This window comes from Azolla caroliniana, unplaced genomic scaffold, assembly GCF_043228905.1.
Source record: "Azolla caroliniana isolate FFs.n. ecotype wild unplaced genomic scaffold, voAzoCaro1.0.p SCAF_3, whole genome shotgun sequence".
In the NCBI taxonomy this organism is placed as follows: domain Eukaryota; kingdom Viridiplantae; phylum Streptophyta; class Polypodiopsida; order Salviniales; family Salviniaceae; genus Azolla; species Azolla caroliniana.
Genome location: NW_028230438.1, coordinates 25,059,386 through 25,086,914, shown reverse-complemented (window position 1 = coordinate 25,086,914; position 27,529 = coordinate 25,059,386). Strand labels below are relative to the sequence as shown.

Genomic DNA, 27,529 nt, shown 5'->3' with positions numbered 1-27,529 from the left:
CGTTGCCCATTTACAACAATCCAATATTCATGGTCTGTTGTAACCACATTAGTTATGGCATTATATGATTTCCAACATTTATCAATCATTATCGCATTTGGCCTCACTGTGAGCATCCTTGCGAATATAACTCTCAAGCAAGTTTCTAATGCGACCTACTGCATGGTACATGACCACTATGAGGTCCATATATTGAAATGGTCAGTGTCTCATTGTCAACCCCATCATTCATTCTAACGTCCACATGGAATGTACACCCACATCGGGGTGTGCACCTACGTCGTCGGGTGGAATTAGACGCAAGTCGAGATGTCCCAACACGATGACAACTATACCTAGTCACACACATACCCTTCTTGATTCCTTTCCTGAAGCGTGTATGATACTTGGTTTGCAAATCCGTGAGCGCAACATCTAACTGGTGGGTTTCTACCCTGATCACCTCCATGGGTAGGGTCTTGTTATATTTGGCCATGCTCGATCCCAAACCTTAGTTCGGGTCAACCTAGCATGGGCGAGCGAGGGTACACCGTACTACTACTACGGGCATTTCTCATAAATACATATATACATAATACATACACCATTACACATATACATATTACATATACATATACATATACATATACATATACATATACACACACACACACACATACACACATACATATACATATACTGTTATACATACACACACACACACACACATACATATACATGATATACATATACATATACATATACATTAAAAAGAAAGAAGAAAGAAGAAAGAAGAAAGAAGAAAGAAAAAGGCAAAAGAAAAAGAAAAAAGAAAAGGAAAACACACACACACACACACACACCTACGTACACATACACACACAGAGACACAGACAGACAGACACAGAGTTGAACGCCATAGCCAGACCTTCTTCTTCTTCTTCCTCTTTTCTTCCTCTCTCTCTCTCTCTCTCTCTGAGAGCATTGTCTTCCTCTAACGATAGAAGGAGAACACAGACTTTTTGAACGAGATGGATCGCTTCTCCTTCCCTCTGTTCTCTCTTCTCGTGGTTCTTGTCGTTTTTGCTTCCTCTTCTTCTCAGTCACTCTCCCTCACCCTGGATCCAAGCTTCCATTACCATTCCTCTTCCTCTTCCTCTTCCTCTTTATCTTGCGATTCTTCTCTGGGAGGACATTGTGACTTCGGATCTGAGTTTCTGGTGGATTCTGAAGTAAATCGTCGCATTCTTGCAGGTACTAGATCTCAGAATTATAGCATATTTCATCTTTTGTCATTCTCAGTTTCGATTTCTTCTTCCCAAAACATTTTTACTTTTACTGACGGAGTTTCCATTATCAATCGTTATTACTGATGTCTTCATCAGCTTCCTCATTGTGTGAACATTGTTTCTTTGGAAGGAACTGTCAAACTTCCATTATCGATCTATGCTTCTGCTTTACAGTTTGTCTTCTTTCTCGTCTACCACTAATACGACTACTACTGCCAATGCTGTTTATTTTCCTTAGTTATCTTCTTCATCACTTTGTGATTATTCTTTTCCAAAGAGTTTTTGTAACCTAAAAACCGTCCATCTTTATTACTAGTCTTCATTATTTCTGTTTCTGCTTCAGCCTCATCATTATCACTACGTAACATGCTTCTCTGGGAACCCTGAAGCTTCCATTATCAAGGTTAACTGTTCTTTTTCTTCCTCTCTTATCCACTCATTTACTCTTTACTATATTTCTTCTTCTTCTTGTTCGTCACCATTTTCAGAAGGAGCTTTTCATTATCCTTCTTTCTTCTTCTTCTTCGATGGACTCTCGATGATCTATCTCTGCTGTTCGTCTTCTTCGAGTTCGATGATTCCTCCACGATCCATCTTTGCTGTTCTTCTTTTTCCTTTGTCATTTTCCTGACATTTCCGCTTGAGCTCAGACCTTCTTTTTCTTCATCAATATCAGATCCGTTTTCCTTTGGAAGCGGAGCTTTCATTCTACATATAATTTTTCTGAGGCAGTATCGGATTTTGGTTTTTCTAAGATGAGATTCTCTCTCCATTATCATTTTGTTTCTGAGATGTGTGGTTTTCTAGTTCGTTTTCTTTCCGAGGTGTATCTTACATAGTCTTAAAATTAAATCTTTCCTTTGTTATTAATTTTGTTATTCTCTCTGAAAAACGAAATTTCGGTTTTGTATAGTTTTCCGACGTTTTCTTTACAGATGCTGCATTTTCATTATTCTACTTCTATATTGTTTTTCTGAGGTGTTTCCTTCGATAACTTCACCTCTCCTTGCTGTCTGTTCTACTAAGGCAGATTCTGGTTCAAAATTTTCTATTTCCTTATAGCATCGTGTTCTTCTTAAGCAAACTCTGCCTAAAGCGGTACTGTTTTCTTTCCTTCTTTCCTTCTTGTATTCTCATTCTTCTTCTGAATCAAACTCGGAGTGCTTATTTTTCGCATTCTGTTCATCTGAGATAGACTCTCGTTGAACTTGTCTCTTTTTTTCATTATTTCTGTTTGATTTTCTGGGGCAAACTCCTTTTCAAATATATTTTTCTTTCTTTCTGGCATTTAGTTCTTCTGAGGCAAATTCTGGCTAATGTATATGAAGATATATTGTTTTCTTTTTCATTTTTCTCTCCTATATTTTGTTCTTCTGAGGTAAAGTCTGGTTCAATTTTTTTTTTTTTTTTTTTTCTTTCTTTCTGGCATTGTGGTTTTTGGAGGGAAATGCTGATTCAAATCTGTTTTTTTATATATATTTTCCTTTTCTCTTCCTTGGTGCTCTCTGGTTTATTGGTTCCCATAGTCAGAAGCAAAATCTGACTCAAATATAAATTTCTGCTTGTTTTTTTGTCTTGATTCCCTTATATTGGTTATTGGTTTTTTATTTCGTTTTGGCCAGGAACATCGAGCTATATAAGCTATGGGGCGCTCTCTGCAAATCGGGTGCCTTGTTCTTCAGCAGGACGCTCCTACTACAACTGCCGTGGGTCTGGAACAGCCAATCCCTACACGCGTGGATGCACAAAAATTACCGGGTGTGCCAGGGACACCAGTTAAACACTAAGGTCTGTGCTTAATCTTTCGTTGTTAGAAGGTCTTTGCTTAATCCTTCATTGTTCCCACTCTTCCATAGTATTCAAATATCTATGTTCTTTTGATCATTCGATTCCTTGAGATTGTTTTCCTTGTCTTGTTAAATTTCTCTTCGTGTTCTTCATTTTCTTGAAAATCCCTCTTTTTTGTTTCCCTGCATATCCAAATCTGTCTTTCCTATCTTCAATTGATAATGCCTGAGTGTACAGTGTAGATTCTATATAATTCTCGCATGTATTTAACTTCTGAACTCTTATTCTAGGTGTAGTTTCTGTGTAGCCTACACTGGTATTTAATTTTCGAATCCCTTCTTCTTTGTCATGATCTGAGAGTACAATGTGATTCTGTATAGTTATTGCATATCTAACAATCCTGGAACCTAGCAGAGACGGCTGAGATTATGGTTGTGTCAACTGTTTGGCATATATTTTAGGGGAAATGATATATGTTTTAAGGAAGATGTCTGTAACTATGGATCTGAACCCATGACGTAGTGTTAGACAGAATAAAAGAGAACGCTATTTAGATTCTGTATATTTATTAGGTGCATAACATTGTATGTTGAAATTGTGTGAATCTGCACGGAGAACATGTAAAGAGTTTGGTTGCTTAAACATGATGAATCAAATTTCTTGATCTTCAGTTCATGGGATATAATGATTTCTGCATCATTACAATCTCTTATATAATTGTTTTTTTAATTGTCAGATCTCATGAGAGTCAGAAAATGTATTTAAATCCATCCAGAGTTCTCAAACAGTTTCTTGTATTCCTACAAACATCATTTTCTTGAAAATATGTATAGTAGTATGGAGAATTCATAGAGTGCAAGAATCTGTACACCTTCCTTTGTTCTACTGTCTCTTCTCTTGAAAATTGTGTTGTTGTAGTTACTTCTTGATCATTGATTTCTTGCAAATATATGGTGTTTGAGAGAGGGAGGGAGAGAGAAATTGATTGATAATGGGAAATCGAATTTGATATATATGAGATGAAATTGAGCCCATGCTGCTCGAACTTTGAGTTTCTCAATTTGAGAAAGTTTGAACAATGTAAAAAATTAGCCTGATACTTACATTAGAAAACCCTCCATGTTGTGTATGTTTAAAATTTTCGATCCTCCTTTTTTATTAATGGCTTAGAACAAGAATTGAACTTCAGGTGTGTACTTTCTAGTTTTTCATAGCTGGAAAGTTTTGAAAGCATTTTGTTCTGAAAATCCTTACACTCCGATAACATACAAGCCCAGGAAGGGCAATATCTTTCTTATTTTGTCGAAACATAGAACAGAAGGTTTTAAGATATATATATATGTGTGTGTGTGTGTGTATACAAACCAATATTGGGCTACCATCAAGCACAGGACGGGAACTCTTTCTTGTTTTGTTGATGCTTAGAACAGAAGGTTTTATAATATATAATCTTGAATGCAACCCAATATTGGGCTTAAGAAGAAGCTAATGAGAGCTTTGACGCTCAACACTCAAGTTTTCTGATTCCCTCAAGTACATACCTGATTCATCCAGGGGTATTTGGGGTTTTTTCTTCCCAATTGCTCTTGTTCAAATCAATTCTGGTCTGACGGAATTCATTCTCTCATGGCATTGTTATTATTGTTGTTTTGCAGGTAGCTTCAAGTAATATTCTTATTGCAATTTGAAACACTCGATCAATTTCTCGAAGAAATTTGTTTCTATCATGAAGAAAACTTTTCAAAGGACAAAAAAGATCATTTGACTGATCATCAGTAAAATGGGGATTGGTATACATTTGATTAAATATTATTTTGTATTTTTACTTTCTAGCTAAAGAGCAACAACCATTTTCTCTCTTCCTCTTTCCTTTTTCTCTGTATGGGATGGATGAGCTCAAGGAATTGGTTATATGATTGTTCTTATTACTAGTAAGTATGATTGGAATTGAAGCTATAATCTCTATTGAGGAATTTGATAGAGAATTCTATGTATTATTATGATGGAAGACATCTATATATGTGATTTTGTTTTTTTAAAGAGTATATCCGCTATAGTAATAATAATAATAATAATAATAATAATAATAATAATAATAATAATAATAACAGGAGAATGTTAATGATTGAATTGGATTAAAAATAAGGGCAATATAATTAATTAATCATATATAGATTTGGATGCTTAGTTTTTTCTTACTGTGATTTGATTCTTTCTGTGATTGTTGGGCTGGATGTTAGCTGTTATACACCAAACCATATGTATAGGCCTAATGATAAAGACTCATGACCAGTTCATACACAACTTTGTTGCCTTTTCTTTTTTCTCCCACTCATTCATTCATTATTATTTCGTTTGTCTTTTTGATGGTCTCTTTATCGTCTGCAATCCAGAAATGCTCTGCCTTTTTTATTTTGTTGTTTTTTTTTCCACCCTCATTTATTATAGGCTTTCAAGAAACCATATATATATATAGACCATCTTCTTGGTTTCCCCCTCTACAAACAAACTTATCATATTAAAGAAGTTGAAAAAATGGCCAACTCATCTGTAATGAATGCCCTTTGTTTCGTCATTTTCTATATGGAGTTTTGATTTAGATACCTGTTTCTGTTTTCTGGTATATATCAGTTAAGTCAACGTGTCTATTTCTACACTATACATGGGGATGTTGTTTTAGACCAATCATCCAATGCTCTTCATGTTGTTTTCAGTTTTGATTTTCTGTTGATAGTATATATGCATTACATGTATGGTGGATAATGGTTGTTGGCTTTCAGCTACATTATCTAGAAAGCTTATTTATAGTTAAAATGTAGTGAAGGATTGTTGCAAGAAACTTTACTATGGTGTGATTCAATCTTAATGGGTGGTTGGAACAAATAAACGTTACAAATCTAGAAATAAAGTTAGGTAGATGGTAAGTTTAGTTATTTAGACTTTTACTCATTGTTGGTAAACTTAATTTTGTGATAAATGTGTCAATATTGTATGCTGGTTCAGGGACGGAGAGCCTCTGGATTGTTTATTTCACTCTGCCTTTTTATTTGACATATGCATGGATATGTTACTGAAAGCTATAAAAATTGAGCACTTGATGATTAGCTTGATGGAACATCAGCTCTTTAGCTATTATGCGAGACACAATTCCCTCTCTTGTGAGGTGTTTATGAAACAAAGGATCCTTGGGATCATGCCTTACAATGCATCACATTGTTAAAGTTAGCACTTCCAAAGTATAGTTAACACATAGACATAGAGAACTAAATGTTATAAGTTCCAAGAGAAGTCCATCCTAAACATGGTAACATGGTTTCATTGGCCTTTGTATCCATTTGCAAGGATCAAAGCTGAGTGATTCTAAAGCTCTTTTTTATTCCTCCCCACTAACTTCCATTACAACTCAATACCTTGGCCTTACAACATATGAGGATGATAATTGTTGCCAAGATAATTTAGGCTTCTTGTATTACCCACACCAATCTTGTGAGTTGTGCATAAAATTTATCATCCTCATTAGTTTGGTTTGCTGCATTAGGTTAATAAGATAATGTTGGTTGGTGACTATGTCAATCACCATGCCACATGAATGTAATATACATTATCTTTGCCTCACCGAGCTAAACATGTTATCCTTTTGGATATGAGTACAATCATTCTTTTGTTATGGCCAAAGTTCAAGATTCAATATAAATAAATATAATCAACCAAATCAATGGAAAACAATTGAATAAAAAGTGTCCTCTAGTGGAACAACCAATACAGGTAAACATTGTTTTGCCTTGGCAATTGTTGGGAAACAAATATTGCTTTCAAATGGCCCACAAATATTTGATTTTTAAAAACACGTTACCCAACACTGGTTAAATGCACACATGCTCTTTGGAAACATCTACCAAACATATGACAACCACAAACAATTAACTTAAATGCTTCAATGCTTCATGGTCTTCAGGTTTATGTAATTGAGCACATTTCAACATGAGATGCATATTTAGTGATGAATGGGTAATTTAATGTTTCTATTTAGTGAGGTAAAAACCGCCTGAAATTGTACCCTAATTACGAAAAATTTCTAAACAAACTATGGGTCAAACCACTCATAGACTCAAGCATGCCAAAGACGAAATCTACGTTACACTCTAAATGGTTTTCCCCTTAAAATGATAAGCAATTAGCACAACAAACTCACTCATATGCAAAATAATCAAACGGAAATAGAAAGTATGTTGCTTATTCACGGGAACAATGGCATTATAAAAAAGATTAACGTTACTAATGCTAGGAAAAATGGTAAACGTAAGGGTACTGTAGTTTCATGATAGATTATCATGACACTACACTCCACTCCCTTTCACATTTGAACTTACATGCTTCATAGCTCTCTCTCTCTCTCTCCCTCTCTCTTTCAAATCAAGCATGTGAGTTATGATTTGAAAGAGAAAGTTACAAAGATGTCAAGCTAGTTGTACATAACCTTACATTGTTTAAACACCTTCCCAGAATATCCTCAATATCCTTTGGAGTAAGGATACCAAGAGTTATTTTTTTTGTATTGTAATTTGTCGTGTTGTTTTAGTATATGTCCAAGTATTACAAAGAAAAAGAAATGAAAAGACATAGTGAATGTGAGACTTGTAAAACACGTGAGAGTTGACGTTAAAGCTGAGAGAATTCGATTAATTACAATGGATTGTCACTGAGAAACATTAATTGTTTTACCTTTTCTCCATGAGGGTAACTTTGATGTTTCCAATGTTACTAGGGCATTTTGTATTTTAATTGTTGTAGGCCATAACCAATTGTCACAATAGCGTGCTAAAATAATTTATTAGACAAGCAAAGAGTATGAATACTCGGCTCTTTACATTTTTCAATCAATAAATACACCCCAAATAATTGTCACACTTTTTGGATGTCAAATTCCAAACCATGGACAATCAAACACATGGTATTGTTTGCATATGCATGCACAAAAGTCATCGACAAAACATATGTCATATTCACTCCTAGATTGTATCCTCTTACAGAATGTTATACACAATCAAATGAAAGCTCCAATAACACTTAGGGGAATATCTTGTAACTACCCCATGTTTCAAAATCGTTGCCTCTTTTGGTCTTGAGCATCCAATGTAACAATTGAATGTTACATCATAATGATCAAGCCTCAACGGAGGATCGCAACTTGTTAACCCATCCCACAATTTATAGCCTATTGAATCACCATACAAAATTTTGGATACTATTGGTGTGAGGAGTTGGTCATTGGTGTGTAACAATTGTTTTAAAAAGTCACCCTTCGAGATTTAGGAAACCAGTTTTTCCCGATTTGTACATCAACATCCACGCATAGTTTAGAATAAAAAAGCAACAAGCATAGCTACGAGAATAAAGAGATGGCAAACAATTTGGTTCTTCAACATTTACATAGTTGATTCGCTCATCAACACTACAATTGCCTCTTCATGCTAATGATTTGCTTTCAATGGAAGTCTAATTACAAGCTCTTGGAAATTAACAAAGCTCTCGAGGAACGTATACAAAGTCCCTCAAAGTGAAATTAATCCGAGTGGACAAGTGAATTGAATTTAAACATAGATACCAAAACTTCACCACAAATAAGAGAAAATGCAAGTAAAACCCTACTTGAGGTAGAGAGTCCACGTTGCTGACCTCAAATGAAGTCTTTTGACATTTCTTCAAAAGGGAAAACAAGTAAACAATAAATTAACAATACGATATTCAATTTCTACAAGCAAACTTTATTGACAAGCACCCACACATTTCTCTCGACAAATAATTTGCAATTTACCCACATCCTTTCAAGGTTTAGGGTTTAGGGTGCGTGCCACATTTTCGCCACATAGAAGTGATTGAGCACTTCTTTTTCCAAAAAAATTCTACTTCCATTAGTTAAGAAAAAGTACATAGAATAATATACAACTCATATGTTACAAGCCACTTTGCAATGGCTACAAGAAAACATCATTTATAAATGAAGCAACAAAGCCTCGTCACATCTTTTAAAGGTTTTAGCGCTTCAAGTGTAAAAATGAACTTATTTGACTGCTGTGAAAGTGAGCAATCACAATAGAGTTTGTGCCACAAATCATTTCCACTTCATTCAAGGTTTAGAGTTTCCAAGTTTAGGTCACGAAGGTTACGGTCACGAAGGTTACGATTCATGCCACAATCACTTCTCTAGATTAAAGGTTTAGGGTTCATTCCACAATCACTTCTACTTAAAGTAGAGATTAAGGTTTAGGATACGTGCCACGATATGTATGGTAACAATAGAAAAAAATATCACAAATTCCATTCCAACTATTATGCTTCATTCACAATATCATGATTTACTCCCAAATTTACATGCCATTATTTATTTAAACTCCAAACTGAAAAGTAAAACAAAATACTATAATCCAAGTGATAATATGTATATATTTTCAATAGCTCCCAAGAAAATCTCACATAAAAATCTGTTTCAATGTTTTTTTGATTCATGGAGCCTTTATTTTCAAAAAGTACCCTTCTCTGGTGCCGGACACACTTTCTTCTCTTCTTTTTTTAAGGGTTGTTTCCACCCATTCCAACAGAGCTCTTCACGGCTTCCACGGCTTCTCGTGCCTTATCGCTTGCCTATCATGCCAGAATCAGGCAGGTTTTTATTACATTATACATTTCACAACATGTAGCATACTAATTCTTTGTTATCTCAAAAAAAAGATACCTTATATATAATGGGATTTGGATGATTTAAGTCCCAAAACTTGCAATAATTTAATTCGGATTAATTCTTCAAACCCATTTTATTATATTATACATTCACAACATGTAGCATACTAATTCATTGTTCTCTCAAAAAAAAGATTAATGTGTTCCTTATATTCAAAAAGACATATAATGGGATTTAGGTTTAGGGTTTTGGGATTTGGATGATTTAAGTCCCAAGACTTGCAATAATTTAATTCGGATTAATTCTTCAAACCCAAATTAGGCAACATTGCTAGTTCTTTGTACTAAAAAAAGATTAATCCGGATTGATTGTTTCCCATTTAATTCTGATTAATACTTTGAACCCAGATTCTTTTGCAATTTAATCAGTAAAAAATGCGATAAATTCTTTGCAGCTTAAATTCCGATTAATTCTTCAAATAATTCTGATTAATTCTTCAAAATAATTCTGATTAATTCTTCAAACAAAAAGATTATTTGCAGTGAAATCCGGATTTAAACAAAAAAATCTGATAAATTCTTTGCAGCTTAATTCTGATTAATTCTTGTAACAAGATTCTTTGCAATTTAATCCGGATTTAAACATACTAATTCTTTGTATGTATGTTTAAGGGGATTTAACATTCGAACCTGTTGCAACACACTTCCAGTTTGTTCTTTGGCTTGCTCGGCCTTCTCCTGAGCCGCCTGTGCCGTCTCCGATGCTTTGGCCTGCGCAGCTTGTGCCGTCTCTGATGCCTTCTCTTGAGCTGATTGGACCATGCCCTTGCTTCCCTCTTTCGCTTCCGTGGCCTTCTCTTGGGTCATCTTTGAAGCATCAGAAGCCTTCTCCTACAAAAACAACCACAATCACATACATATGAACCATTGGACATAAAAAGAGAAAGAGAGCTTTCTATATAACACATATACATACATCTATTGGAAAAAAGAGAGCTCTTTCTACATACATCTGTGGGAAAAAAGAGATTTTTCTACAGCACACATAACAGACAGGCAGACACACCCTTCATCATAACACATGCAGTAAAAATCCCCCATGAGATCTGTGCCCTATGATCGACTCAATTCATTGATCTATATATGTAGATTAAACCTTCCATCCTCCCAACATATTATCATTATCCCAGGAAAAATGGATTTGACATGTCAAATCCAAAAGGGAAGGGGGAGCAAGCTGGTTTCCATGAAAATTAGCTAGGATTGAAATTTACCATTAAGAAAACGAAGAAAAAGATACCTTAGCACTCTCCGTGGTCTCATGAGCTTTCTGGGAAGCAGACTCTTTGGTCTCATGAGCTTTCTGGGAAGCAGATTCTGACGCCATTTACCGCCTTCTTCTTCTTCTATCTTCTTCTTCTGTTGAGCAGATAATGATCACACAAAAGGAAGGATCTTGGGAAGAAAATAAATCAGAAAAAACACTAGAAATAGAGATAACAAAACAATCCAGAAAAAGCAATGCAAGGGATTAAGACAGAGCAAAGGGAGAGAAGCTTTCTGTTTCTTTATATAGAAGAAGAAGAAGAAGAAGAAGAATCATTTTGGTTAATCATGTATTCAATTTGCTTCCATGGACATGCAGATATGCCACCTGTTTGTTTACAGTTTGCCACAACATACATATTATTATGCTTCACATTAGCTAAATCTCTTTCTTTCTTTCTTTCTTTCTTAGAAAAAGCAAAATAATTTGCACACACACACACACAAAAAAAAAAAACATAATGTGCATGCGCAGGTGTGCGCTCACATGCCCATGTCCGGGTTCGGGTTCTAGGTTCAGGTGAAGACTTGTTGATCCACGCACCATTGCGAGAGGCATCCGAAGAAGAAAATAACATTGATATTCCTAGCCACGGCTTGTCCTAAGCGTGTCCTAGCCACATTCCTTCTCTTCACAGCACCCACCCACTCCGCTTTGAACACGTTAGTTGCAACCCTATACTATAGCTCAGTCTGAAATCGTCTGCCCCCACCAGAGATAATAATACTTCATCTCATTCATGTCTCTCTACTTTCCTACAAGCCTATCTCTATCGTATTTACAAGGCCCTCTAACACTCCCAAGTCAAGCTCTCGCCATTTTGATGTTGTCCCTACTCGAAAGGCAAGGCAATCTGGGGGGTGTGCCAACCTTAGCATCCAATACATGCCTAAGTGTTAACTCGTATGTGGTAGTAGCCTACTCACACTCTAGCATTATCCATCACAACTTACACTATATTCCAGAAGGGTTGCTCATGGAGAGCCACGATTGATGTATTATTATAGACTATCAAGCTTGTGTTTACGTATAGTTGTGAAGAGTGTATGTTTGAGATTCTGTAGCTAGAGCTGGATTGTTACAATTTACTATGTCACGTTAAATCTATAGTAAAGGAGGGTCGCTAATGAAGATTCAAACATTAGAGGGCGATGATTTTTCATAGACTCTTGGTCTATTTCACCAACCAAGGAAGTTAACACCTATACTTTTACGGTAGCCAACTCGGATAGCTTGTTCAACATTGGATTTAAGTAGGCTATGTGAGAGCACAACATTCTACAATACATGGTTGTGAGATGAATTTTATCTACTTTGCGGGTGGTCTTGCATTGATCCCATAAGAGTATTTTGTGATTTCACACATGTCACACTCATGAAACTTTTGCATTGGCTTCTTCTGACAATACCCACTAACATCTATTTCTCTTCTAAACCCCTAAGAACTCAATCTTAAATATGGTCAAAAGGAGTTACGAGAGAATCCCACAGAAAAGGCAAGTGGAGCACTAGATGCTACTCCATTAAAACGCATGGCCCCATTATAACATTCAATGCTCATGTGACCTCATTAAATGAGGCCTTACCTCTTGTATGTGAGCCTATATAAGGCAATCTAATTTGCAAACCTAATGATAATATTATTACATCTATCTTGAGCTTATATTCTCACTTGCTCCCCTCTTGCACTAACCATTCTTAGTATGACATTAATGTTTATTTCATCGTAGTGTTGTACTCAATAATCATAGATGTGCAATATATCCAACTTCAAAAGCTTGTAACTTGCTTGTTCAATAATGAAATTCTATACGTGAATAGTGTTGTTTGATGTTTTGTGCTGACAACTTCACAAAATTCTACAGAAGAAAGGTTTTTTGTCATGTTGAGGGCTCCAAAAGAAAATGCGTATGCGTATTGCATGGGTATATGTGAGGGTCTTCAGGGTTTCTCAACTACTTGTATCCGTTCTTCATGGGTTCTCAACTTCTTGTAATATATTGTCTTGAAATAACATATTATGCATGTATATGCCATAGCATTGTACAAGAAACTATAATCCAAATAATAAAGCAAGAAACATAAAGAGAGAAAATACAAAAGAAAGCATAATAATAATAATAACATATGAAAAAGCCTAGGCATAATTGCTCGATTCAATTTATCAACCAATTTATGTTATCGAGCCATTCAATTACTCGGCCTTTGCATCACAAATAATACTAATGCTAATATATAGACAATTACAATCGATGATGGATGTGGACGAGAGGGATGACCTTGTGCAATTCCAAATGGAGCAAAACTTAGAGCTTGCAAAACAACAAGTCCTCATTCTTCCAAATTAATAAATACAACATCTGATTAATCGAGTCCTTTCTTTATTCATATTTGTGAATATTCATTGTTTGATTTCCAATTGTAGGACAACCAACTAATGGAAAGATTCATGTCTGAAAGAAAGCAAGCTCCTCCTATAACAACGATCAAACATATTAAACAATCAACTGACACAAAGGTAAGCTAACTTTCACTGTTAAGTTAAGTTCATTACAATATATTATCAATTATGTACAATGTAATTCGAGACTAATTTAAAATTACAATGGGGTGTCAACATTTTAGCATTGTCATAAGACAATAGACAACGACTTGTAAAGCCATGTTTTAAGAAAGAAAATACTATGCACATTATATCTCAAACTATTTGTATGATGAAATTTTAAAGTTAAAGCCATTGTGGGTAATGTTGCAAACTTAGAGCTCTATCACTATATATATTGTCATGTTTTAGTGTTACATGAAGCTTTCTTTTTGACGAGGCAACTCATCTAGAATGACAAATCTATAAGCACTAAAATTGTTCATATCTAAAATAGTGGCATGCCTAAAGTAACATATAAAGTCAACGCTTATACAATGAATGCCCAAATAATACTAGCATATTTAGCTAGTTCTTGATACTCTAGTTTTTATCAAGAATTTTGGATGTTTCTTGTAAGTGGGTTGAAAAGAAATATGTTTGTCCTGCATAATATTTTATTGAAATCCTTCACCTTCAGTGTCTCCCACCAACTTTTCCGTTTTTGGGCATATGACAAAGGACATTGCTAGTAAGTATTTCTAATGAAAAAATCAAGTTTCTATCTCCTTATTCTCCTGGTTTGAATATCTCATGGAACAATCTCAATCAATCACAAACTTGTTCACCCTCCTCTTTTTAAGTTTATCTACTTTTTAAGATTACAGATATTTACCATGTTCTCTTGATTTTTTCTTGTATGATATTGTCGTGTCAACATTTTGGAAATCCTATACTACAACTAAGTCATGATTTTTTAATGAAACAAAGCTAGTTTCCCAAAACATATGGCATTATCTTGATAAGATGGATCTTGTTACAAAAAAGGAAATAAAATCTCCTTGCACATATTTACAATGTTTTTTTCACCATTAATGCATCTCGTTGTTGCACATATGATATTGAAAAACTGGTATAGATTCTTCGTTAACAATATGTATCCTCTCTCTAGATGTAGTTGACACTTTCTCTCTCTCTCTCTCTCTCTCTCTAGGATATCAAAATTTGGCATCCTATTGCTCGAGGGTTGAGGCCGACAAATAACACCTGGTCTTCCAAAATTGTGTTTTATGTCCCTCCCTATTCCCTCTCGTTTGGCTTCTTTCCTCAATTAGTGCATTGCTTGCTCTAGTTATTTGTTTAATTATTTGTCCCTCATCTTCCACAAACTCAACATTAACTAGTCTCAACTTTGAGGCTTGCAAATTGTTCCCTTTTATTTTAGTAAGAAGAATGACTTATTATTAACATGGCGTGCCATTTTCTAGCCTTGTTTTGTAGAAAGGATTTGTAAAACCAAGTTTGTGTCTCAAAGATAAAAGTTCTAATACTAGGCCCACTTCTCATGGGCTTTCTTGAAGTGCCTTACATTATATGTGAGAAGCAAACATTTTCACATTTTGGTGTCTCACACAATGCATTGTTAACAATGTAATCAAATGTCTATAAAACAAGATCTTAACATTTATGTTTTTTAATGAACCGGTGGCTAATTTCTTATGTGTAGAAGAGACGAACGCAACGAAGTAATGGGCGAAAGAGTGATGGATTGGGAGGATTGGCCCTAGCTATGAGTCACTTTTTGGAGATCAAACAAGACCCTTGTAATACAAAATCCAAGACTAGCATAACCCCCACTGTCGACAATGTCACTCCAGACCAAAGCTAATTATCTGAAAACTAAGGAGACCACTCCATAACATATATGTTAACAGATACTTATTATACAATAGAAAATGAGAAGTAACATAGATAAATGGCTTAAAAAATATAGGTCGTTAATGACTATATTTTAAAATATATGTTACAAGCAATTGTTATATGATCACATGCTTAATGATATTTGAATATTTATACGTGGTAATATAATAAGTCCATTGTTATTGGTAATTCATGTTTAAAACAAACTATACGATACAAACTAGAGATGAAATGTCCTTCCTCAATATCATTCCCATAAAAGGGAGTGATATGTAATTACGCCAATACATACTTGTAAGTTGTGATGGTATATGCATGCCTCTATACTTGTATACTCATGAAAATATAGCAATTCGCAAGTCCCCTCCATACATGAATAATGCATGTCGGCCTTAATGAAGCATTGAAAGTAATGAAAATGCCCTCTCCGTATACGAAGCATGCTTTCCGCCCTTGACACAACATTGTGACCGAGTTTTCTTATTTGGATGGTTGTGGTAAGTCAATGAAGTGGTGCAAATATTGATCCATAACATAGCCACATTAAGTGATTGTGTGGTTGGACTATACACGATGAGTGTTCATAAGAATATAATCTCGATGTTTTAATTCATCTTCATCATTCTCGTATAATTATGTGTCCATCTTAAAGATGTACATAAGCGAGCAAAAGGTTTATTGTTGGGAAACTATCCCATATATGGAGGGTAATGCCAACTCTTCCCACTCAGTGTGATATGGATAATCTTTTTAGGGTGAGCACTTTGTGGAGTCCATGTTCCTAGATAGATGATACACAACAAGACAAATATCTTTTAAAAGTCGACATAGGTGACCAACTATGCAATGAATGAGAGATGTGATGGGATCTAGCCTAGAAATGAGCATGGTAGGAAACCACTTAACATAACAATAAGTAGTAATACAACAAAGGAACCGACCGCTCACGCCTAGTGTGTCAGTCCGGTAGCCATGAAGGAGGTGCCCGACATTCCAAGTCAATCACATTGCAACTTGACCCAGAAACGAGCATAATGGTTGTTGAGAACTTGACGTTCCTTATGTCCAACGCTCGGCCACAACCGAGATTCTTTACATACACAGAAAAACAGGTAATGAAACGCGACACAAAAGAGGAGAAATGGTACACAGGAGGTATACGTGGAAAACCCCAAAATAGGGGAAAAAACCACGGCAGCCCACAAGCTGCAAACTGTCACTATGTAGAAATATACAACAGTGAGATCACTGAGGCAACGACCTCGTGCTCTCGGATCTTCGCCACAGGCGGCGGTTACAACAGAGGCAACGACCTCGTCTCTCTCTCTCTCTTTGTACAGTTACGTGCTCTGATTTCTTCTTGCACCAACAACAAAGAATCACAACAAAAAACAACAACTACACACAAAAAAAACTCTAAAAGTTTGCCCTAAGTCATATTTATACTAATATGACTTTTCGGCTATTTACAAATGTAGCCTCGATGGGCTCCATCCGGCTCTCCGCAGTCGGGTACTCCTCATCCGGTTCATACCGGGCCTACACCATCCGACTCTCCGAAGTCGGGTACTCCTCATCCGGTTCATACCGGGCCTACACCATCCGACTCTCCGCAGTCGGGTACTCCTCATCCGGTTCATATCGGGCCTACACCATCCGACTCTCCGAAGTCGGGTTCTCCCCATCCGGTTCATACCGTTTCGGCCTCGGCCTATCGGCCTCGGCCAAGTTTGTTCGTCGGCACTGTTATTCTCCCTTCCCATCCGGAGGGACCTGTCTACCAACAATGGTATATATTGGAAACAACTTAACATAACAATAAGTAGTAATCAATACACCAAGGGAACCGGCCACTCATGTGTAGTGTACCGGTCTGGTGGCCACGAGGGAGATGCCCGACCTTCCAAGCCAATCACATTGCAACTCTTGACCCAAGGAACCAACACCCACATGTGGGCCTCATGTCTCCTCAAATCCGACACACACATGCCACGAGGGAGATGCCCGGCCTTCTAAGCCAATCACATTGCAACTCTTGACCCAAGGAACCGACACCCACATGTGCGCCTCATGTCTCCTCAAATCCGACACACACATGCCACGAGGGAGATGCCCGACCTTCTAAGCCAATCACATTGCAACTCTTGACCCAAGGAACCGACACCCACGTGTGCGCCTCATGTCTCCTCAAATCCGACACACACACACACACATCTAAATATGTACATAATGGCAATGCAATGGATCGATATCATTGTTTTTCTCCCGAACACCTCTAGGGTTTCAAAGGATTTGCCGAAACCCCAAGGTCACAAACATCGTATAGAAATGTGGCGGATTCGACGAGATCACGAAAGAAGAGAAAAATGTGTATATCCTTGGTTTCTAGGGTTTCTAGGATCCCCCCTCACAAATACATAGTGCCCAATGTGTGTGTGTGTGTGTGAGAGAGAGAGAGACAGAGAGAGAGAGAGAGAGAGAGAGAGAACAGAGCCGAATTAGAGAGAGAGAGAGAACAGAGCCCAACTAGAGAGAGAGAAAGAGAACAGAGCCCAACTAGAGAGAGAGAAAGAGAACAGATCCGAAGTAGAGAGAGAGAGAGAGAACAGAGCCCAATTAGAGAGAGAGAGAGAGAGAGAGAGAGTGTGTGTGTGTGTGTGTGGTCTCTGATTCTTACTCTTTTTGGGTGTGATGTGACGATGGAGTTTTGGAGCTCTCCAGAGATCGAAAGGTCGCGCATGTTGACCCATTGATTTAGAGTACAAGAAACCTGTGCCTTCATGATTGCCCATCATCCCTCTAATTCATTCAGCTATGGCGATCGCTGCTTCATTGCCAGGCCTTCTTCCTCCTCCTCATCAGCTCTTCTTCGCCTCTTCATCGTCATCGACTTCTTCTTCTTCTTCTTCTTTATCGGTATCCAAAGGAGGGTTTGCTTCTCCTTTCACCGAGCGTCACTCTGATAAACCTCTCTGTGGCCGTGGAAAGCTTCAACATTCCCTTCCTGGTCTAATCTATTCTCCTCCTCCTCCTCCTCCTCCTTCGTCTTGTGAGAGAGGTAAGCCATTTCCTTTTCTTTGAAGTTAGCTTGAATGATCTCCATTGCTTATTTTGGTGTTTATTAGGTTTTAGGATTTCATACAGCGCTTCAGTTTATGGCTTTAAGTGTTTCCCTCTGTTTTGGCGTGTTTTTTGTATGGTATATGTCAAATACAGATCGATGGGGCTCTCGAGTTGTCACTTTATTTGTTTGATGATCATTTTTGGATGAAATTTTAAAGGAAATAAATGCAGAGCTAGAGACAAAGCATCATTTAGGATATAACTTGCATAGATGGTTTAAGGATGAAATCCCGAAGAAGAGCTACATTATCATAGTATCTGTTGGAAAAAAATGGCAGAAATATAGAGGTAGAGCCATGTATAGAGTCAATGTAGAAGCCGAACGTTGAACATGCTAATGCTTTGTCGGCTTAGGTGCTCATTTTGACCCTAGAGAGCCCACAAAGCTGAATAGATCATATAGAGAACAAGTGAACCCATCATATAGAGTGTTTGCAAAGTGGATGAAATGCATGAAGAATCTGTGAAAAAATATGCAGTTTTGTCTTTCTTGCCTTTCACCAGTAAATTAAATCAGTTGATCTATCTATTTTTCTCTGATCCTTAGAGAAATCAGATGCTTGTTTTTCTTGTTTCTACCCATAATTGAGATTTCTCATTTTCGATGTATTTCTGATGGAAACAGACCAAATTCACGTGAACAATCCTAAAGATACTGACCCTCATCTCAACGAGAAAGAACATGATATAGCTAGTCGTCTACCTGAGCTTCAGGAACTTCTTGGCCTCCTCTCTAAAGTACGAAGACACCATGATGCGGAGGTCAATAGTCGTGGCCTTGGAAATGTATTTTTGGTTGGAACGGGACCAGGGGATCCTGACCTTCTTACTGTGAAAGCATTAAAGCTTATGCAAACAGCGGATTTGGTCTTGTATGATCGTCTTGTTTCCACAGAGATTTTGGACCTTGTTCACTCTGGGGCCCGCCTTCTTTATGTGGGTAAAACGGCTGGCTATCACAGCCGCACTCAGGTAGCTAGCTGTTGATCATGCTCATAATAATAGTCCTTTTATGTCTAGTCTCTACTATGTTTTTTTTCTTAAATCGCAGCACTCAAAAAGAAATTGAGCGATAGCTTCTTACTGACGAATCTACTTGAAACTTTGTTGATTCTATCATGCTTTGTGTAATTATCTATTTCTATTTTTGTACCAAGAAATTCAGCCATAGATTCTCTATGATGAGAGTTTGTTAATCTTCAGGATGAAAATTGTCAAGTTTCTATCCTGCCTAATATTGACTATGGCATAGTATCTATATCAATGTTTCTCTTGATAGTAGTACTAGATTCTTAATGGAAATTTTCTTTAGCACCGTGCTTTGTTATAATTTGAATTTTCTTTTACTGCCATGTTTTGTTGTCATTTTTCAATTTGGTTATTAAAAAGAATTCTGCAATATACACTCAATGATGAATAGCTAATTGGTCTTCAGGACGAAATCCATCAACTGCTGCTGAGCTTTGCTGAAGCAGGGGCCATTGTTCTTCGGCTGAAAGGTGGAGATCCGTTGGTATGCTCCTTAAAAGGATTATCTCTTAGTATCTCTTTTTGCATATGAGAGCTATAGCTATGAACCAGGGTCACTATTTAAATGACTTAAATTTAAACTTCATGTTGGACTCATGAACACTCCTTATACTGTGCGACATCATAAGCTGCTCTATCTATCTTTTAAGGATAGGGTATAGAATGAGCAATGTTATGTTCAAACGTAGGAATTCTAATTAAGAAGGCTTATTGGTAAGGCTAGAGAGAGGATTATTAAAATGTGAATGGCTTTGCCCATACATAGTCCAGATTCGCCATTCCTCAAACTGTCCCATATTGTGAACGCAGGAAGCAATCCTACTTTCCTGCTTTTAATACTTCAAATACTAGGCTTGCGGTTGTCTCCTGTCCAGATCAACTTAGCTCAGCCTTTCAGGATGCAGTACCACCACATATGGAGCCAAATTAATATTCTGAGATACCATTAGGATTTTTCTTTTTTTGAATGAAATCTGAGATATGTGCAAACTCATGTTACATTGCTACCATTGTAGCAGTGTAACAATGCTTGCAACTGCGGGTAGGGTTTCCTTTTCCATTTTGAATTGTACTTCATAACCTTATTTAGGAATCGGCTACAAGGCTTGAGAGATATGCTAGTTTGCATGTGGATGGATTTGTTCCATCCTCAATATGGATGGCTGTTATCTCGATACGGGACCAAGGGCTGAGAGTTAAGATTACTCATATAATCTTAATTGGTGGTAAATAATAATCCTATAGTCAATCAATTTCTTTTTGAGTGGTCATTAATAAAAAATTAGTTTAATTAGTTTTGCATGATTGAAGGGCATGTTCTTCATATGGAAGAGGAAATGATATTCATGATCTTTTGCCATTCTACTCTGTTCAGGTGTTTGGACGAGGTGGAGAGGAAATGGATTTCTTGCAACAGAAAGGCATTCAAGTGAGAGTTGTACCGGGTATTCTTCATCTTCATCCTCTTCCTCTATTTATTTTACACTTCTCAAATTTCTTTTTGATTTTTTTGTTGAGTATTTGTTTTTAGGCTCTTTTTCCCAAGGGTGTTATTTTTGTGGATATATTGTTTTCTGACATATTTTATTCAGTATTTTGATTTCGACTTTATTTTTGTCCATAGTTTGTTTTCAGCTTCATTTTTTGTGGGCATTTGTTAAGAATTATTTTTTGGATCTTTATATTAACTTTCATGTTTTTATATATTGTCTTTATATATATTTTGGACTAGGAATAACTGCTGCTTCCGGTATTGCTGCGGAGCTCGGAATTCCATTAACACACAGAGGCATCGCCAATAGGTTGGAACTTACAAGGACCAAACCCATAATCAATACTCCCATCTTACATCAATTTGAAACAAACAATACACATACCATATACATACATCTATCTGTATACAACATGTATATGTATGTATATATATACATATATATAAAGGAAGGAAACTTATTGGAATCCATATACATATACATGTGTTTATATACACGTATATATAAAGGAAAGAAACTTATTGGAATCCAATGTGACCTTTTACTTATGTAAATGTAAATAAACAAGTAAAATCATACTAAATAATAGTTTTCTATTTGCAGTGTCCAGTTTCTTACGGGGCATTCGAGGAAAGGCAGCGTGGACCCACTTTTCATTGCGGAGCAAGCAGTTGATCCAGACTCGACCCTTGTTGTATACATGGGCTTATCCACTCTTCCAAGCCTAGCTGCCAAACTCATAAGCAATGGTCTTCCTGCTGACACGCCGGCTGCAGCAATAGAAAGGGGAACCACTGTATATCAACGGACGGTAATATTTGGCTCAATACACTTTATAAGTTTCTTTTGTTTCAATTTCTCCCCCCTTCTAGTTGGGAATCCTATTTATATATGGCAACCGTAAAGCCATAGGTGGGTATTTCAAATCCCATTTTCAAGGTTAAAATTCTCCTTCTCCAACAACAAAATCAAGAGAGAAAAGAAGACATTCGCAAGTCTGTGACATTCCTGCAATCTATTTGTCTTCCTTTTTAAACATCTTATCATTGATGCAGGTATTTGCGGAATTGCGACATCTTCCAGATAAGGTTAACGAGGCTGAACTTGTGTCGCCCACCCTCATCTTTATCGGCCATGTGGTCGCTCTCTCACCCTCATGGATGCATGTGGCCATGGGAGAACATGAAAATCCGGTTGCTCCAGGTTACTCTAAAATGTTGTGATTTATGTTAGGATTACACCGTAAACCCTATACTGCTAAGGTCATAAATCCAAAAGTATTGAAAGTTAAAACCCTCAAAGCATAAATATCAATGCTGTTGTTGGCTTGCATGCTCTCTTGACAGGGTTTTTATAGAAATATCCACTTTTGTCTTAATAGAAATATCCACTCTACCTCATATGCCACTTTGACTTCTTTATAGAAGTTTGTATACTCCGATCGTCTATATATGTGTCCATTGAGGCCACTTAATACAGTGGTGTTTATGCACACCCATGGGAATGCCAAGGACCCTCATTCTGATTCTTGTTTGAACTATTGGATAGTCTTAAATTGTATGAGACTCATTTTTTACGACACATTTTTGCTGGAAAAAGCAAATAAAAGTAATAATAAGGGAAGGGAAAAACATATCGGCTGATTATGATTGAAGATGGTACGTTTTGATTCCTAGATGTAGGTCTGTGTCACATTTTCTAATATTCAGCTGATCATTTGATTGGAAATCTCATTGTTGCTTATATATATATATATATTGTGCATTATACATCTCATTGTTGGGCTGTGTCAAATGAGATTTTGAGTTTGTGGTGATGTCCTTTAGCCTATGTTAAGGAAATAGTTTTGATTCCTAGATGTAGGTGTCACATTTTGTAATATTCAGCTGATCATTTGATTGGAAATCTCATTGTTTCATATATATATATATATTGTGCATTATACATCTCATTGTTGGGCTGTGCCAAATGAGATTTTGAGTTTGTGGTGATGTACTTTAGCCTATGTTAAGGAAATAGTCGGGATTGCCTTATAAAGAAGCTTCTCATATCTTGAGAGGGTGTTATTAATGTCAGTGGATGTAACAGAGCTTTAAAATTGGAAGGCAAATACAATGTTGAACGTGAGAAAGACAACTATTTAGGATTGGGAATCGGGTTGAAATTCATATACCTAAAAGAACTTCTAACAACTGTAAATGACATAATTTTGAATTTTCAAAATCAAATTGGCATGCATTTCTACTCTTGGTTATAACAACTTGGCATGAATTGCTACTCTTGATTAGCATTGACTCTTAAAAGGAAATGTTATCATACATCAAAGGAATAATAGGCAATGTTGATGGTTTAAAGCTATTTTGCAAGAAGAAATCTGCTAGCAAGCAATATTAAACTAGAACTATTTTCTTATAGTGAATGCAACATCAAACCCAATTTTCTATGCTTGAGACCATAACGCTGCAAAGAAAGGGTTGAGTTCTCATATTCACATAATAGAAATTAGTGAGGTAATCTCTAGAATGAGAAATTGAAGAAATCTATATGGGGTCATCTAATGTCCCTAAGAGTAAGTGTAACAATAATGTTTGGAGCATTTTCTGTATTGGTTTTTATTTCTAATTCTCTATTCTTTGTTGCCAATTCTTTTGGAGTACAATTTCAGATTAGCATTGAATTCGTCTATTATGATATTATTTTTAAAATTTCTTTTGATATATTATTACATCTGAACTATGTATATAAGGAACTTGGTTTGCATTTTGAACTTAGTGTGTGTTTTTAAGGAGATCAAGAACTAACTATCCAACATGGATTTTGTAAATCAAACAAATCAGGAAATGAGAATTAAGCTTTGCTTTAGTTGTGCTATTTTAAAGGGTTTCATTGTTACATGGAAATTGATGTTGTGTTCAATCATGTGTGCCATCATTTTGATTAGAGATGCTTATTTAATACACATGTTTAGCAACACAACGACATAAAGGAATAATAAAATATTGAGCATTATGACACAATCGGGAAGTTCAATAAATGTAGTGGTCTAATGCTTCATATTTCAACCTCAAACTATGCATAATGTCAAGAGAAATCAAAACCAAAGTCATGAATGCCAAATTCAGTACTACACAAGTGTGCATATTCTAAGGAATGACGGATTGAATGTTAGCAAATGAGAGTGATTGATAGAGGGATATACATAGATATACAATGTCAACAATAGTGAGTCAGAGAATAAAGTTTCAAATTGTTTGTGGATGCTTGGGAATAGCTTTAAAATACCTTATGAGTTTTTCTTTGTTTCCCGATATGCCCTTTGCTAACCCCAAAAGAGAAGAGGATGGGCAAATTCATCAATGTTTGATAAAAAAAGAAAATGGATTAATCAGCCTTGTAATTGTTCTAATAGAACCTATATTTCCTTCAGACGTGACCGATTGACAAGTTGGGCATTCGAGAGGATAAATAATTTTAATAAGTTTGGTAAATTTGTTAGGCTAAACATGTTTGCAACAATAAAGGCAATGCTTTCACATAATGTGTTAACATGAAACGTGTTCTTTTAGTTTGAACTCAATTCACACTAATAATTTGTTGCTAGAAAGTAGGTTTACCAACACAAGGAGAGGAAACAATAGCATTGTTAACATATATGGTTAGCTTAGGTGAAGTGAAATAAATCATAAATGGACATGATATATTTAATCCTATACATAGCCTACATAAGGACATCTAACATTAAAATAGCAAGGTATTATGTTTGAAGCATATTGTAATGCGCTATGTGGCTCACATTAACATTTGAAACCCATAACACGAAGATAATGCATTTAGCAATAATTTATAAAGATGGAACAAGTTATAACAATGAACCAACTGTCCTAAGCTCATTTGTTTTAATAATGAAACCAATGCTTTACAATAAATTCAAAACTTGTTTCTTAGAACAATAGACAACCCTCCATTGGAGAGATAGTGCCAAACACAAGGACTTGTTATCCCTCATTTCAGAACACTTTGTGGGCATTTTAGATTCTTGTTTCCGGTATTGATTTACTTGAAATCTATAAATCATTATTTTGCAGCTTCGTACTTGAGCTTATACTAGAAACCGTGATGGTCTATAACCACTTGTGACCATTCATTCCTTACAAATTCTTGAGAGTTTCCACGTGATTCCATAATTTTAACTTCGTTTTACTCTTTGGAGCATGGCGTTCAGGCATCGTCTTCTCTTGTCGGTCAACTTTGTTGTGCACAACTATACAGAGAAAGAGTGGCTTTACAAAGTCGTGTGGTTGTGGTTGTAGAATTTCCAAAGCCCATGGATTTAGTTATATGGGCACAATCACAATCACAATCACAACTACACACACACACACACACACACACACACACACACACACACACAAATGCACAACTATTCAACATGCTTTAGTTAATGTATACACTTATTTATTATTTATGATTTATTGTTGTTATTGAATATTTATTGTTTATTTATCCACTTTTGACCTACGCAATCCAAGTTAAATAAAAAAAAAACAAAACAAAACAATCAGAGGAAAAAGAAGTACTAGTGGACAAAAAGAAAGGATTTGGTGTAAGGGTACATTCACACGTGTAAGAATTTTTGTAGTAGTTGTGTGTAAACACGTGTGTCTGTGTGTGTTGTGTTTGTAAAGAAGGTTCTCCTCCTCCAACAAAAAGTACCCCAAATGTATTGCTTTATTATATAAAGAGGATATCTCAGATGTTTCGTGTGCTTCAGTTTGAGCCTCAGGAATGCTATGAAACCTTGTAAGTTTGAAACAATGCCATCAAAGCCTTCCTTGTAAAGGATCATTCGGCATCTGGATTCTACATGTCACTACTTTAAAATGCAATGTAGCCTAATCTAGGATTGTACCGTGGGGCATCGGCTAGAGTCGATCTTCTTCTCTCAAGATTGCTTTTCACTTTACAAATAAATTAATCTACATTCTTGGCTAGTTGTTGTGTGTTGTGCCATGAGTGTGTTAGTGTTTTAGTGTGCCTGTAATGAACTATCTAGGTTAGTGGTGACGGTGGGTCATGTACTAATATAGCAAGGCTACTCTTGACGTTTATCACACGTGCAATGCCCAAGCCCTTGCTAGACTTACATATTATGGATGTTCCTTCAATATATGATGACCAAGTTTTAATAAGCATGACCTCAGCTATATGCTTGCATATGTGTGGAATTCATGTAACTAATGGCATATCGCGTATTTATAGTATGATTTATTTGATCGATAGTAAGTTATCGATGATAGAGTCAACTAACTTTATGAGCATATTTTATAGTTTCCACAAGTGCCCTTTTATATCAAATTGTTACGTGGGTGCTATGGAAGTTCAGCTTTGTGATGAGTTACAAAGTCTTTCCACATCCAAAAACCATGCCATGAGATTTTTTTCGCTATGGAATACGTTAAGTGCTATTAATAAGTGCCTTTATTATCAGTACTTAATACAAGCCACTATAACGTTCATCATATAAGTTTGACTTAAATGAAGTCTTATTGATGATATCTTCGGAATGTGAATATCTTCAAAAAATATTTACGTATATTAATTGTACAAACTTTTATGGTGAAGGCGTGGTATAAGTATCAATGTTAGTGAATGTAGTAAATCAAACGAAATCTTGGTTAGGCTTTATTATGTACCTACATTTCTTCCTAGCAATATACAACTTCTAGTAAGAATCACATACAAAAGATTGTCGATGCAAGATTAGCTAAGCATATACAACCTTCAAACTAAATCCATTGGATACAATTGTTTGAACATGGTGACCTCAAGGCATGAACTAACCTTGGAAGGGAACTCATTTCCGAAGTCATTAGTAACTCTCTTCCCAAGCAATTATCATTGCCACTAATTTTTTGTAAGATTGTGCACTAAATCATTGTTTGGATGAGGAATGTTTTACATGTATGAATAATGATACATTGCAAGCAATTCCAAAAGAAATTGCACGTAGTCTCAGAGATTTTTTTGGACATCATAATGTTTTTTGAACAACCTTGTTCAATGTTTCCATATATTTGTTACTTGAACACCACTTTGTTTGACTTTCTTATGGTATGTATCACTTGCAAGGGTCACTCAAAATCCTAGGTGAAATTGAAATGTTCAAGTCAATGATGTCTCTCTTAATTTACTTGGATAAAACATACACAATCTTGATATAAATCTTGTCACATATATTGTATTTTTCTTATATGAGAATTTTGCTTGAGTCGAAAGCTTAAAAAACACCTATACGAGCGAGACCTGGCTCTACTCTGGGCATGATGCACTTGCATGATGGGAGCCTATTCAAAGGTAAAGCATTGGGAAGTTAGACACAAAAAAATATACCTATTATAAAAAGAGAAGGTACGTACACAAGATCATAATGCATGTGGTTTGGTTTGGAAGTTCTAAAATTAGGATTGATTGCAAAATGTACAATGAAAGCTTGATGGTCGGGTCGATTAGCAAAATGTGTACTTCCCCTCCAATTGAAAAG

The 27,529-nt window shown here is 36.1% G+C and overlaps 3 protein-coding genes across 5 annotated transcripts; 2 read left to right on the top strand and 1 right to left on the bottom strand.

Moving 5' to 3' along the window:
- Positions 1–885: 885 nt before the first annotated feature.
- LOC147866820 (protein RALF-like 19) lies at positions 886–5,096 on the top strand. 2 transcript variants are annotated; one of them, XM_087317309.1, is made up of 3 exons: positions 886–1,233; positions 2,891–3,085; positions 4,712–5,096. In XM_087317309.1, the coding sequence occupies exons 1-2, from the start codon at positions 1,011–1,013 to the stop codon at positions 3,046–3,048; spliced, it is 381 nt and encodes a 126-aa protein (XP_087173435.1). In that variant the 5' UTR covers positions 886–1,010; the 3' UTR covers positions 3,049–3,085; positions 4,712–5,096. The 2 variants fall into 2 exon arrangements, with proteins under 2 accessions (XP_087173435.1, XP_087173434.1); XM_087317308.1 differs by having other exon boundaries at positions 889–1,233; positions 2,891–3,056.
- Positions 5,097–9,567: 4,471 nt separating this feature from the next.
- Positions 9,568–11,156, bottom strand: LOC147866819 (uncharacterized). Of its 2 annotated transcripts, XM_087317541.1 has the most exons (4): positions 11,110–11,137; positions 11,035–11,076; positions 10,425–10,625; positions 9,568–9,698 (listed from the first exon to the last, which is right to left on the bottom strand). In XM_087317541.1, the coding sequence occupies exons 1-4, from the start codon at positions 11,119–11,121 to the stop codon at positions 9,627–9,629; spliced, it is 327 nt and encodes a 108-aa protein (XP_087173667.1). In that variant the 5' UTR covers positions 11,122–11,137; the 3' UTR covers positions 9,568–9,626. The 2 variants fall into 2 exon arrangements, with proteins under 2 accessions (XP_087173667.1, XP_087173665.1); XM_087317539.1 differs by having other exon boundaries at positions 11,035–11,156.
- Positions 11,157–18,142: 6,986 nt separating this feature from the next.
- Positions 18,143–22,631, top strand: UPM1 (urophorphyrin methylase 1). The gene is made up of 7 exons (XM_087317307.1): positions 18,143–18,401; positions 19,092–19,438; positions 19,902–19,979; positions 20,871–20,940; positions 21,228–21,297; positions 21,592–21,799; positions 22,044–22,631. Exons 1-7 carry the CDS (start codon positions 18,158–18,160, stop codon positions 22,209–22,211), a joined length of 1,185 nt encoding a protein of 394 aa, XP_087173433.1. The 5' UTR covers positions 18,143–18,157; the 3' UTR covers positions 22,212–22,631.
- Positions 22,632–27,529: the final 4,898 nt, after the last annotated feature.

What these genes read in the sequence shown, in the direction of transcription:
- UPM1 (XM_087317307.1), top strand. Translation starts at nt 18,158, where the DNA reads ATGGCGATCGCTGCTTCATTGCCAGGCCTTCTTCCTCCTCCTCATCAG. An exon ending in TGAAAGGTGGAGATCCGTTG is followed by an intron (nt 19,980 to 20,870) that starts GTATGCTCCTTA and finishes TACTCTGTTCAG; the next exon opens with GTGTTTGGACGAGGTGGAGA. An exon ending in CACAGAGGCATCGCCAATAG is followed by an intron (nt 21,298 to 21,591) that starts GTTGGAACTTAC and finishes TTCTATTTGCAG; the next exon opens with TGTCCAGTTTCTTACGGGGC.
- LOC147866820 (XM_087317309.1), top strand. Translation starts at nt 1,011, where the DNA reads ATGGATCGCTTCTCCTTCCCTCTGTTCTCTCTTCTCGTGGTTCTTGTC. An exon ending in AAATCGTCGCATTCTTGCAG is followed by an intron (nt 1,234 to 2,890) that starts GTACTAGATCTC and finishes CGTTTTGGCCAG; the next exon opens with GAACATCGAGCTATATAAGC.
- LOC147866819 (XM_087317539.1), bottom strand. Translation starts at nt 11,121, where the DNA reads ATGGCGTCAGAATCTGCTTCCCAGAAAGCTCATGAGACCAAAGAGTCT. An exon ending in AGACCACGGAGAGTGCTAAG is followed by an intron (nt 10,626 to 11,034) that starts GTATCTTTTTCT and finishes TTGTTTTTGTAG; the next exon opens with GAGAAGGCTTCTGATGCTTC. An exon ending in CTGGAAGTGTGTTGCAACAG is followed by an intron (nt 9,699 to 10,424) that starts GTTCGAATGTTA and finishes CTGGCATGATAG; the next exon opens with GCAAGCGATAAGGCACGAGA.